This window comes from Puma concolor, chromosome D1 (assembly GCF_028749965.1).
Source record: "Puma concolor isolate L17-30 chromosome D1, mPumCon1.1.hap2, whole genome shotgun sequence".
Taxonomy (NCBI): domain Eukaryota; kingdom Metazoa; phylum Chordata; class Mammalia; order Carnivora; family Felidae; genus Puma; species Puma concolor.
The window spans coordinates 5,760,235-5,772,675 of NC_141676.1; the positions used below are offsets into that span (position 1 = coordinate 5,760,235).

General features: G+C 49.6%; 1 protein-coding gene across 2 annotated transcripts; it reads left to right on the top strand.

Annotated features, from left to right (window-relative positions):
• The first annotated feature begins 749 nt into the window (after positions 1-749).
• Positions 750-8,609, top strand: ZDHHC24 (zDHHC palmitoyltransferase 24). Of its 2 annotated transcripts, none has more exons than XM_025915657.2 (3): positions 750-1,100; positions 2,197-2,474; positions 6,082-8,609. In XM_025915657.2, the coding sequence occupies exons 1-3, from the start codon at positions 820-822 to the stop codon at positions 6,375-6,377; spliced, it is 855 nt and encodes a 284-aa protein (XP_025771442.1). In that variant the 5' UTR covers positions 750-819; the 3' UTR covers positions 6,378-8,609. The 2 variants fall into 2 exon arrangements, with proteins under 2 accessions (XP_025771442.1, XP_086532953.1); XM_086676827.1 differs by lacking the exon at positions 750-1,100 and adding an exon at positions 1,111-1,309.
• Positions 8,610-12,441: the final 3,832 nt, after the last annotated feature.

Sequence of the window (12,441 nt, forward strand, 5' to 3'; positions counted from 1 at the left end):
CTAAATATGGGGGAGGAGGGAGGGGCCGGATGGGGGCGAGGGCGCTCGGGTCGGGACCTGGCGAGAGGTTGCCCTGGGGCCAGGGGACTGCAGGATTTGGGGGTGCTGGGGGGATCCCATGGCGGAGATTCGGGGTTCCCGTCCCGGCTCTGCCTCTTGGGTGCTGTGTGGCCGTAGGAAAGCCACGGCCCTCTCTGTTTCCTCATGTGTACAATGGAGATGACGATAATAACAGTGACTGTAGACCGCTCTAGAAGCTGCCCCTTAGGCCTCCTCCTGACCCTCTCCCTGCGCGGCGCTGGTGGGAAACAGAGCCCTATCCCCATTTCACAGTCAGAAACAGCGAGGCGCTGAGCTGTTTGAATGTTTTCTGGGGTGATGGAGACACTCGGGCATGGGAAGGGGTTCCAGGCCAGCTGGATGAGCCGATGCAGGGCTATTAATATCGGGGCGGCTGGGGGTTGAGGGGGAATGAATGTGCTGAGCCGGGAAACCCCGATGCCACCGAGTCTGCAACTCAATCCTCCAAACCAGCCAGCGAGAGCAGAGGGCGTAGCTTCGGTGGAGGGGCGTGGCCTCCGCTGGCGGGCGGAGCTATAACGTGCTGTCCTTCCCTGCTCCAGCGCCAACGGGATTCCAAGCTTCTCGCCGGCTCATTCGCCCGTCCAATCACATGTCTGCATGTTCGGGCCGCTCCCTGTGACGCTAAGCCCCCTTCGAGCTTCTATTGGTCGTAGAGGGCGTCCGTCTGCCACTATCCCCGCCCCAATACGGAAGCGGTGGTGTACTAAGGACCCGATAGCCGGTGGGGTCCAGGCCATGGGGCAGCCCTGGGCGGCGGGGAGCGCGGAGGGGGCGCCCGCGCGGCTGCCCCTCGTGCTCACTGCGCTGTGGGCCACGGCTGTGGGCTTGGAGCTGGCCTATGTGCTAGTTCTGGGTCCCGGGCCACCCCCGCTGGGACCCCTGGCTCGGGCCTTGCAGCTAGTGCTGGCCGCCTTCCAGCTGCTCAACCTGCTGGGCAACGTGGGGCTCTTCCTGCGCTCCGATCCCAGCATCCGGGGCGTGATGCTGGCCGGCCGCGGTCTGGGCCAGGGCTGGGCGTGAGTGGGGCGCGGGATCTGGCGAGGGGGGAAAGCAGGAGGAGCCTTGGACTGGGGGAGGCGCCCTAGGACCTGAAGATGTTAGAACCAGATTATAATAGGATCCGCTTGTTAGAGCCGGAACACTCTTTTAGAACCTGGATGGTAGATCCTGAAGACGTATCATTCATTCACTTGCAAATATTTAATGAGCACCTGCTATGTGCAAGGTACTGTTCCGGCCACTGGAGGTACAATAAAATAGATTCCTGACACCCTGGAGCTGATTTCAGTGGGGGAGGGGGCAGATGATTAGTTACAGGCATAATAAATTAGCAAATTGTATAGAACGTTAGAAGATGTTGGTGGTGTGGAAACAAAAAGAGCAGAGTAAATGGTGTGCAGGTTGCAGTTTGAAATAGGGTAAGTCAAGGTAGGTATTTGCACAGACTTGAAGGAGGCGGGGGAGTTAGCCATGTGGGGATCTGGGGGAAGAGCATTCCAGGCAGAGGGAATAGACAGTGGGAAGACTCTGAGGCAGTTATGTGCCTTGCATGCTCCTGGAACAGCAAGAAGGCCATTGTGGCTGGTGTGGAGTGAGAGGGGGAGGAGAGAGGTTAGAGATGGAAAGACCTTGCAGGACACTGAAGGCTTTGCTTTTACTGGCAGTGAGATGGATAGCCACTGAAGGGTTTTGAGCAGAGGAGAAGGGCACGACTTAGACTTCTAAGGATCAGTCTGGGTGCTGGCGTGAGACTAGACTAGGAGGAAACAAAGCTGGAATCAGGGAGAATAATTGAGAGTCTGTTGCAGTAATCCAGTAATCTTTTGGTGACTTGGACCAACGTGGTGAGCACAGAGGAAGTGAGAAGTTTGCTCCTGGGTGTTAGAGGCCTTAGGACTGGATGTCTGAGCTGCAGGAGCCCTCGGACCTGCAGTGCTAGAACTGGAAGGGCCCAGGAAGTGGTGTTCAGCCTGCATTTATGTATGATGAACTTGAGGCTTAGTGAGGACAGCGGCTGTGCCTGCTTCCCCAGGATGGGCTCAGAGGCTGACCGGGCCTGACGAGGTGCTCAGAGCTGCTGGGGGAACTGACTCTGTGGTTCCTTCTCTGCAGTTACTGCTACCAGTGCCAAAGCCAGGTGCCACCACGCAGTGGGCATTGCTCCGCCTGCCGCGTCTGCATCCTTCGTCGGGATCACCACTGTCGCCTGCTGGGCCGCTGCGTGGGATTCCGCAACTACCGGCCCTTCCTGTGCCTGTTGCTTCATGCTGCGGGCGTCCTGCTCCATGTCTCTGTGCTGCTGGGTCCCGCCCTGTCGGCCCTCCTGCGAGCCCATGCACCCCTCCACATCGCGGCCCTCCTTCTGCTGCCCTGGCTCATGCTGCTCACAGGTGGGGAGCTTTGCAGTGGGCCATTCTGGTGGGGGATGGGATTTCTGGCTGGTTCTCCTGGTAGTGCCCTGGGGACCCAGTCCCAGTGTCATTTATGGGGGGTGAGGGCAGCCTGGGATTCAGCTGGGTGTGCAGTACAGTAAAATACAGGGCCTTGACACAGGTACAGAGTTCTGGCTGGGAGAATCGGGGAAGGGTTCTAGGTGTGGGCACAGAAGGAAAGACTAGTGGGGATTCAGGACATAGGTTGGGATGGGGAGGGAGCATTCTAAGTGGGGGTGCATTCTGAGTGAGGGGAGCAGCCTGAGCAAAGGCATAGAGGTTGGACAGGGAGTAGGTTCAGACTGGATGGTGGAGGTCCTGAACGCTGGTGTGAGGAGATAGCCAGCCCTGACTTGACTGGACAGTAGGGAGCCAGTGAAAGTTATAGTCAGGGGAAGCTCCAGGCTTTGGAAGTTGGGAGGAGAGGACATGGATCAGGAGGTTGGTTGAGAGGCCATGTTCTGGATGACAGACTTATTCCTCTTTATTCTGACAACCCCCCGCCTCCCTGAGATAAAATCCACCCCCCCCCCTATTTTTTTTTATACTATTTGTTGTCTCCCCCTGAAATGCTTTGGGATTTCTCTCCCTTGACTCCTTCCTCCCGACTCCTCCGTGGCCCCCTTTGTAACCTTGTCCTGCGGTTACTAAACTCCATGACCATTCAGTGGTCACTGTGTCTCCTTATCCTCTCCAAACCCCAGTCTGTCCCAAGGGCCCCTCCCTGCAGCCTGGGGGGAGGCCTTGGAAGGCCCAGTGGGGATGGCAGTGTCTTCCTCTGCCCGCTGGCTCCCTGAGCAGCCTCCTTGATGACCCCCTGCCTCCGCTGAGACCCAAGCCCTCCAGCTGCACCTCCCTGTGGCCATTGCCCTCTGAGCCCTGGGCCCTGGTGAAATCCTGGGTGTCTGCAAGTCTGGGTGAATGGCCCAGTCAGTGTCCCCGTTGCTCAGCCTCTTGCCCTTCTCCTCCACTTGACTCCCTCCCTCTACTCCCACGTCCACCCTAGACCTTGTCAGGGGCCAAACTGTGTCAGAGCCAACACCTCCCAAATCACGCTATGAGCCTGTCACCCCTTTCTCTGCTCCCCACCTCCTCTCCTCGCCAGCTCTCACTCTGACACTCCAGGACACCTGCTTCGTGAGCGCCTGGCCCTCACCTTTCTGTCCAGCAACCCTCCCCACGTCACTGCCCCCACATCCAGCTTAGAATCCTCATTCCCACCATTCTTCTGCCAACATCTCCCTCCTCTTGCTCTGTCTGCCTCCCGCTGTGCCTTCCTGGCTTCTCTGTGTCTGCCCCTGGCTGCTGCCAGCTTCCAGAGATGCTTGGTACTTCGTGGCAGTCGGTACCATGCCGTGTTCATGGCTGCGGACCCCAGCAGATCCAACCTGACTGCCTGCGGCTTCTCCTGATGTCTGGCCCGTCCTCCCTGCTCAGAAGCCTCGCTGTGGGCCTGCTCTCCTCCTGCCAACCCAGGCTCTCTCTGCATGCTTCCTCTGGGTTTTCCCATCGGTACAAAGCCTCTCTTCACCCCACATCCTCCTCCTCCCTAGCTCTTGCCTCCAGGCTCTTCTCCTGTCAGCAGCCAAGCTGCTGCTACTGCTGCTTTTTTTTTTTTCTTCTTTTAATGTTTACTTATTTATTTTTTAGAGAGAAAGGGAGACAGAGAGAGAGAGAGAGAGAGAGAGAGAGAGAGAGAGCAAGCAGGGGAGAGGGCAGAGAGGGAGACAGAGAATCCCAAGCAGTTTTGAGCTGTCAGTGCAGAACCTGACGCGGGGCTCAAACTCAAACCATGAGATCATGACCTGAGCTGAAGTCAAGATTCAGACAGATGCTTAAAAGTCAGACGCTTAATCGACTGAGCCACCCAGGCACCCCTAGCAGCCAAGCTTCTTGAAGGACTTGCCCGGGTACAAGACCTTTCTGCCTCAAGACTGCTGACCTCCAACCTCCTGGATGGCCCGTATCCTGGATTCTCCAACAGCCCTTCCTGCATCCTGTTTCCTTCTTTCTTTCTGGTTTCCCTCTCTCTTCTTTTTTGTTTTTTTTTTTTTAATTTATTTATTTTGAGAGAGAGAGAGAAAAAGAGGGAGTGGGGGAGGGGCAGAAAGAATCCCAAGCAGGCTGCACACCAGTAGTCGCCGAGCCTGACTCAGGGCTCAGACTCACGAACTGTGAGATCATGACCTGAGCCGAGATCAAGAGTCGGACGCTTAACTGACTGAGCCACCCAGGCGTCCCTTCCTTCTCTCTTCTTGGTTGGGTCCCAGAGGACCTGCCGCTGAGGTCATGGTGTTGACTCCATCTTACTCTACACTCTGGTGGGTCTTGGAACTGCCTGTGCTCCAACCGCCTGCAGATCTGCGTGTCCAGCCTGGGCTTCTCTCCTGAGCTTCCAGAACCATCCATGCATGGGTCTCCCAGACGCCCCTCCATCCTGCCTCAGGACCTTCAAACAGAATGTTTTCTCCCCTCTTCACCTAGCAGATACCTCCTTCAGGCACCACCCAAGATGTCACTTTATTAAAACAGATGAAACCCACTTCCTTTAGCCTAATACATCTGCTTGGCATTTCCCTACACAGCCTCTTTTTTATTGAAGTAGAATTCCTATAACATGAAATTCATCCTTTTAACCGCTTTCTAGTATACAATTCAGTGGCATTCAGTACATTCACAATGTTGTGCAACCATCACCACTAATTCCAGAACATTTTCATCACCCCCAAAGGAAACCCTGTGCCATTAAACAGTCCCTCCCCATTCCTCCCTTGAATCCCCCAGGCCCTGGTAACCACTAATCTACGGTCTTGTCTCTTTGGATTTGCCCGTTTGGGACGTTTCACGTGAATGGCATCATAGAATATGTGACTTTGGCGTCTGGCTGCTTTCAGTGAGCACAGTGTTTCATGACTTCCTGTAGTTCATTTGTTCAGCGGATACTTAATTTTTTTTTTTTCAACGTTTTTTATTTATTTTTGGGACAGAGAGAGACAGAGCATGAACGGGGGAGGGGCAGAGAGAGAGGGAGACACAGAATCGGAAACAGGCTCCAGGCTCTGAGCCATCAGCCCAGAGCCCGACGCGGGGCTCGAACTCACGGACCGCGAGATCGTGACCTGGCTGAAGTCGGACGCTTAACCGACTGCGCCACCCAGGCGCCCCGCAGCGGATACTTAGTACCTACCGTGGGCCGGGAGGTGCTGTGCTTTTCCATCGTAACACACATCACTGCTGTGATTAAGTAACTGAGAAGCGATCTCTTAAACGTCTGTCTGTGAACTCCCGGAGGTTAGGGGTCCTGTCTACTGTTCATCTTGGTGCCTGGTACCGTGTCTAGCACCCGAGAGGTGCTCACAAGTTTATGGTGAATGGAAGTCAGATCTTGGGTAAGGAGCTGTGTCTGCCCAGGTCACCAATGGGGGCTGGCTAAGGAATAGCCAGTGAGTGTTTGCTGAGCAGAGGAACGAGCCCCTGCTTCGCAGTGGAGGGTGAGGGCAGGAGCTGGGCTTTGGGGGGACGGGGCCCGCTGCTGCTCCCTGACCCTCTTGCTTTCTCCTTGCAGGCAGAGTGTCTCTGGCGCAGTTTGCCTTGGCCTTTGTGACCGACACGTGTGTGGCAGGTGCACTGTTGTGCGGGGCTGGGCTGCTCTTCCATGGGATGCTGTTGCTGCGGGGCCAGACCACGTGGGAGTGGGCTCGGGGCCAACACTCTTATGATCTGGGCCCTTGCCACAACCTGCAGGCGGCCCTGGGGCCCCGCTGGGTCCTCGTCTGGCTCTGGCCCTTCCTGGCCTCCCCCTTGCCCGGAGACGGGATCACCTTCCAGACTGCAGCTGATGTGGGCCTCACAGCCTCCTGACTCCAGGAAGAGCCAGAGCTGTTCGGGGAGAGGGGAGCAGGAGAGGGGGCTCCTAACTCATCTCAGGCCCATCCCTAACGTCAGGAGGGGAGGTGCACTGGTACTTAAAAATGCCTTTCGGCAACTCCAGTCCCATCCTTGGCCTTGCCCCTGCCCAGCTTGGACTCCAGTGTCCAGGGCTTGGGCCCTGCAGCTCTGCCTCATTGGCCCTCTAGCAGAGTGGCAGGTTTGGCAAGGGGCTGCTTGGCCAGCCTAATCACCCCTTTGCCAAGTTAATAAAGCGCCCACTTGGTTCTTGGACTCCCTCCATCTTTCTAGGTTTCTGGTTCCTCTCACTGTCAGGCCTGGGACCCACAGAATGCCTGAGGGTATGAGGGGCCAGGGCTCTGCCTCCTGTGGCCTTGGTGGGGGCCAGAGCTGGGGCACAGCAGGCCAGGGCTGCATGTAGGGATCCAGGGAAAGAGAATGCAACATTCTTTCCCTGGTTCAGGGCTTTATAATTAGAAGCATCTCCACAACACTCACTGTGCCTCTTGGGCTAATCTGGTACCAGAGGCAGCAATTATGAGAGTTGATGGGATGAGATCATGGGGCAGTGAATGGAGGAGTCAGGATTTGAACCCAGATATTTGTGCTTTCTCCTTCGTCCTTACACGGCTGAGGAAAGTGTGTAGGCAGAACTGAGGCAGAGAAATCAGGTGGAGATGTTAAAGCATCTGAAGGATGATGCTCAGAAGGCCAAGCTCTTCCTCTCTGGACTCTCTGGAGCTACCTGTTAAACATTTTTATTTAAATATAGTAAATAGACTTCCTGTTAAATGTGGCAGGTTTAAACACATGGGTTTACCTCTGTTTCCTCTTAAAATCTAAAATGAGAGTAAAGAAATAAAACAGGTATAAATTTACAAGGAGAGAGAAAGTAGGAGGGAGACAGTACTAGACCAAAGGACCTGATGATGTTTTGAAACATGGGAAATGTATGGAGGCTCATTAACTCTCTTAGCAGAGAATTAGAAATTAATTAAATGTTCCTAGAGGGAGGGGCCAAGAAGCAGCCAAATTGTCCCCCAGAGCCCTGGAGGCTCAGGAACTCTCCCGGCACCATGAAAGGCAAGGTTTGGGACGGACAGTAGGGGGACTGATCCAAAGGGCAGCTGGGTTGCCGTCCCCCCAGGGCACTCCCTACCCCTGGCAGCCAAGCAGCTATCCTTCTAAGGTAGAGATGGGTGCTATTCGAAGAAGCTTTGGGGGAGGGTGGGGGGGAGGGGTTGGACCCAAAACGGGGTTAAGTGAAAAAGTCTACAGATGCTGCCAAGGGTGGGGGGTTATCCCGTGACACGGCAGGCTTGTCACCCAGGAACCCTCGGAGAAGTCCATCCTTCTGACAGGTTCTGCCCATACCCACAGAGGTTTGAGCTGCTAGGACTTCGTTTTTTCCAAATGGCATGTTCAAGAACTATTTTGTAACTGTTAGGAATGTGGTGTGCCTGGCACTCTGTGCTACTTTACCCCTCCAGAATACTTTTCTTTCTTTCTTCCTTTCTTTCTTTCTTTTTCTTTTTTTTCTTTTCCTTTCTTTTCCTTTCTTTCTTTCTTTTCTTCTTTCTTTTTTTAAATTAAATAGTAAGGAGAGGCAAGAAGATATTTATAAAATAAAGAGGAACTCCCTCCCCAGCCCCATTTAAGAAGAGATGGAACCCACTTCTTTGAAGTCCCTGCTGTGCCCTCCCTGGTCAAGAAAACACTGTGCTGTCTTCACCATTCCCTTGCTTTGCCTTGTAATTGCATTACCTAGGTTTGTATCGGTTTTGCATGTTTTTGAATTTTATATAAATGGAATCATACCGTTTATTCAGTCACTCAATATTATGTTTCTGAGATGTATCCCAATCAATGTGTATAGCTGTGGGGCATTCCTTTTCCTTGCTGGACAGTGAGCCACTGAATCTACCGCAATTTATTTGTCCCATTTTGTCTCACGGGTCATTTTATCTGCCCCTATTGTGTGACTCCCTAAGATCCATCCATGGTCCTTGCTCTTCCACATAAATTTTAGAATCCATTTGATAAGTTCCACCAATAAAAATCCCTTTGAGATTGTGAATGGAACCCAACTGAATTTACAGATCGGTTTGGGGAAAATCAGCATCTATATGAAATTGCATTTTTCAGTCATGAACATGGTGTATCTATTAGATGTTTTCAATAAAATTATATACTTTTTCTCATAAAGATCATGCCTCTTTTGGTTAGATTTCTTCTTTTTTTAATGTTTATTTATTTTTGAGAGAGACAGTGTGAGCAGGGGACAGGCAGGAGAGGGAGACACAGAATCCGAAGCGGGCTCCAGGCTCTGTCTGAGCTGGCAGCACACAGACTGACATGGGGCTCGAACCCACGAACTGTGAGATCATGGCCTGAGCTGAGGTCAGACGCTTAACCTACTGAGCCACTTGGGCGCCACACATTTCTTCCTTTTTTATTCATTTTTGAGAGGCAGCAAGAGCGCATGAGTGGGGGAGGGGCAGAGACAGAGGGAGAGAGAATCCCAAGCTGGCTTTGCACTGTCAGTGCAGAACCTGACTCGGGGCTCGAACTCACATACCGCGAGACCATGCCCTGAGCCGAAACCAAGAGCCAGACGCTTAACCGACTTAGCCACCCAGGCGCCCCATGGTTAGATTTATTCTTAAGTATTTGATAATGTTTTGTTATTGTACATGGTTTATGCAAATAGATTGTGTACAGCAAACCAAAAACTTACCATTAACTTATAAACTCTTCTGAGTTTTCTATGTTTACAATAAAATAATCTGTGAGAAGACAGTTTTGTTTTTCCTTTAAAATTTTTATACCTCTTAATCTTCTTGCCCCTCCTGTATGGGTAGAGGAAAAGTAGTGGGCACCCTGACTTGTTTCTGGCCTTTGAAGAAATCATTTCAATATTTCACTATAAAATATGTTCACGGTGGGTTTCTTTTAAAACAGATGCCCCTTCCTGTTGGGATGAGCACGGGGTGTTGTATGGAAACCAATTTGACAAATTTCATTAAATAAATAATAAAACAGATGCCCCTTAAGTTCCCTTCTAGTCCAAATACATTAAAATAATCTGTATTCTTTTACTTTCAACTGTCTTGTAAAATCAGCCTACAGATGGGGGCGCCTGGCTGGCTTAGTCAGTGGAGCGTGTGACTCAATCTCAGGATTGTGGGTTTGAGCCCCAACATTGGGTGTAGAGGTTATTAAAAAAAAAAAAAATCTTTGGGGCGCCTGGGTGGCGCAGTCGGTTAAGCGTCCGACTTCAGCCAGGTCACGATCTCGCGGTCTGTGAGTTCGAGCCCCGCGTCGGGCTCTGGGCTGATGGCTCAGAGCCTGGAGCCTGTTTCTGATTCTGTGTCTCCCTCTCTCTCTGCCCCTCCCCCGTTCATGCTCTGTCTCTGTCCCAAAAATAAATAAACGTTGGAAAAAAAAATTAAAAAAAAAAAAAATCTTAGAAAGAAGAGATCAGCCTATAAATGGATTTTTAAATCTAGACAACACTGTCTTCCAGTTGAAACAGTCATTTATATTTATTGTAATTGATGTACCTGGAAAGATTTCTACTTTGTTATTTGTCCCACCTTTTCTTAGCTTTTAGTTTATCACCCTTCTTACTTAAAGTTACTTTTTACTGGGTACAGAATTCTAGGTTAATAGTTATTTCCTCTCATATGTTGAAAATAATATTCTGTCTTTTGGTCTCCATTGTTGCTATTAATAACATCAGCTGTTATCTGTTGTTACCCCCTTTGAAGACACTTTTGTCTCCAACACTTTTAAGACTTTTTTGTCTTTGACATTCTGCAGTTTACTGTGATGTGCCCAAGTGTTGTTGTTTTTTTTTTTTTTTTAATGTTTATTTTTGAGACAGAGACAAAGCATGAATGGGGGAGGGTCAGAGAGAGAGGGAGACACAGAATCCGAAGCAGGCTCCAGGCTCTGAGCTGTCAGCACAGAGCCCGACGCGGGGCTTGAACTCACAGACAGCAAGATCATGACCTGAGCCGAAGTCGGACGCTCAACCGACTGAGCCACCCAGGCGCCCCAAGTGTTGTTGTCTTTGTATCTATCCTAATGGTATTCCTTGGGTTTCCTGATTCTATGAATTGTCTTTCATCTGTTCTAGAAAATTCTTAGCCACACCTTCACCTATTTTCTCTGCCTCTACTGAAACTCTGATTGGACCTCTCTACTCCATCCTCCTTGTCTCTTAATAACTCATATTTTCTGTTTTTTTGCATTCTGGATTATTTCCACACATCTTTGGGTCTTTCTTCAGCTCTGAAACCAATCTATTTAGTTTTTTTTTTTTTTTCTTTTTTAAGTGGTTGTGCCGACTCTTCCATTGAGTTTTACATGTCAAATATCTTATTTCTCCTTCTAGTTGTTTGCTTTTCAGATTTGCTTGGTCATTTTATATGCTCTCTACTTCTATTTTAGGATCTTTTTCTTTAAATATATCAAAAACACACATCTGATATTGTTTGGTAATTCCAGTACTTTTTTTTTTTTAATTTTTAATGTTTATTTTTGAGAGAGAGAGAGAAAGAGAGAACATGAGCGGGGAAGGGGCAGAGAGAGGGAGACACAGAATCCAAAACAGGCTCCAGGCTCTGAGCCGTCAGCACAGAGCCCGACGCGGGGCTCGAACTCACAGACCCCGAGATCATGACCTGAACCGAAGTCGGATGCTCAACCGACGGAGCCACCAAGTCACTCCTTAAATTGCCCTTCTTTTTCTTGTTTCCCAGAGTGGAAACTTCTAAATTACTGATTTCAGATCAATGCTACAAGTTTCCCTTTAAGCACTGCTTTTGCTGTATCCCACAAATTTGGTAAGTGTGTTTTCATTTTCATTTAGTTTAAAATATTTTTAAACTTCCCTTGAGATTTCTTTTTGACCCACATGTTATTTAGAAGGGTGTTGTTTCATCTCCACGTATTTGGGGGAAATGATGAAAATTTAGGGGATTTTCCAGTTACCCTTCTGTTATTGATTTCTAGTTTAATCCCATTTTGACCTGAGAACAGACACTGTATTATTTCCAGTCTTTTAAATTTGTGAAGGCCTACGTTATGGACCAGAATGTGGTCTGTCTTGGTGAATGTTCCACGTGAGCTTGAGAAAAATGTGTATTCTGCTGACGTTGAAATAAGTCTATAGAAGTCACTTGTTGACTGATGGTTTGGTGACCTCTATATCTTTTCAAAGACATTATAGTTATAGATTGACCACAGAACAGAAAGAGCTGAGAATTAAAATAGTGGAATTTTAAAAAACAGGTCCAGAGAAGAGCTGAAAGAAAAATTTCTCAGAACATAGGACAGAAAGACAATATGAGAGAAGAGAGAAGAAAAACAGACAATCAATCCTGTTCTCTCTGGAATTCCCATTTATCAGGTGCTCGGTTAATGAGAATTCCAGAGAGAAGAGAGAAAATGGGAGGAAATCGCTTAAGAAACAAAATTTTGTAGAAGTGAGGGATATACATTTCCACCTCACAGCACAACAAATAACGACACACATGTAAGTCATGTCCTGACATTTCAGAACAAGAAGGCCAGGAGCAAAAATGGCATGCAACTTCTCAACAGCATTACCAAAAATCAGAGCACAAGGGAATACCGCCGTAAAAATGATTTTCTTGCATGAAAACTATTTTCAACTTCAAATTTTATGACCTGCTATCACACATGTATGTGAATGGGATAAAGAAATTTTTAGACAGTGTACTAAAATTTTTTAACTCTAGTGACTTTTTAAAGGCAGTACTGTGGATACACTCCACCAAATGAGGGGTAAAAGAACTGTAAGGATGAAGAGAAGGGGCCCAGGAGTCAGAGGCTCTAGTCAGGAGAAATAGTCTGCAGTAGTTCTAGAGAGCAAACAGTCCTCACTGAGGCAGGGGATGATGGAAAGTATCCAGGAAAACAAAGTAACTGTCAGAATGGATGAGGGAAGAATGAACAATTGCTACATACAGAAAACTAACCAAATGAAAAAAAAAAGGCAATTATTAAC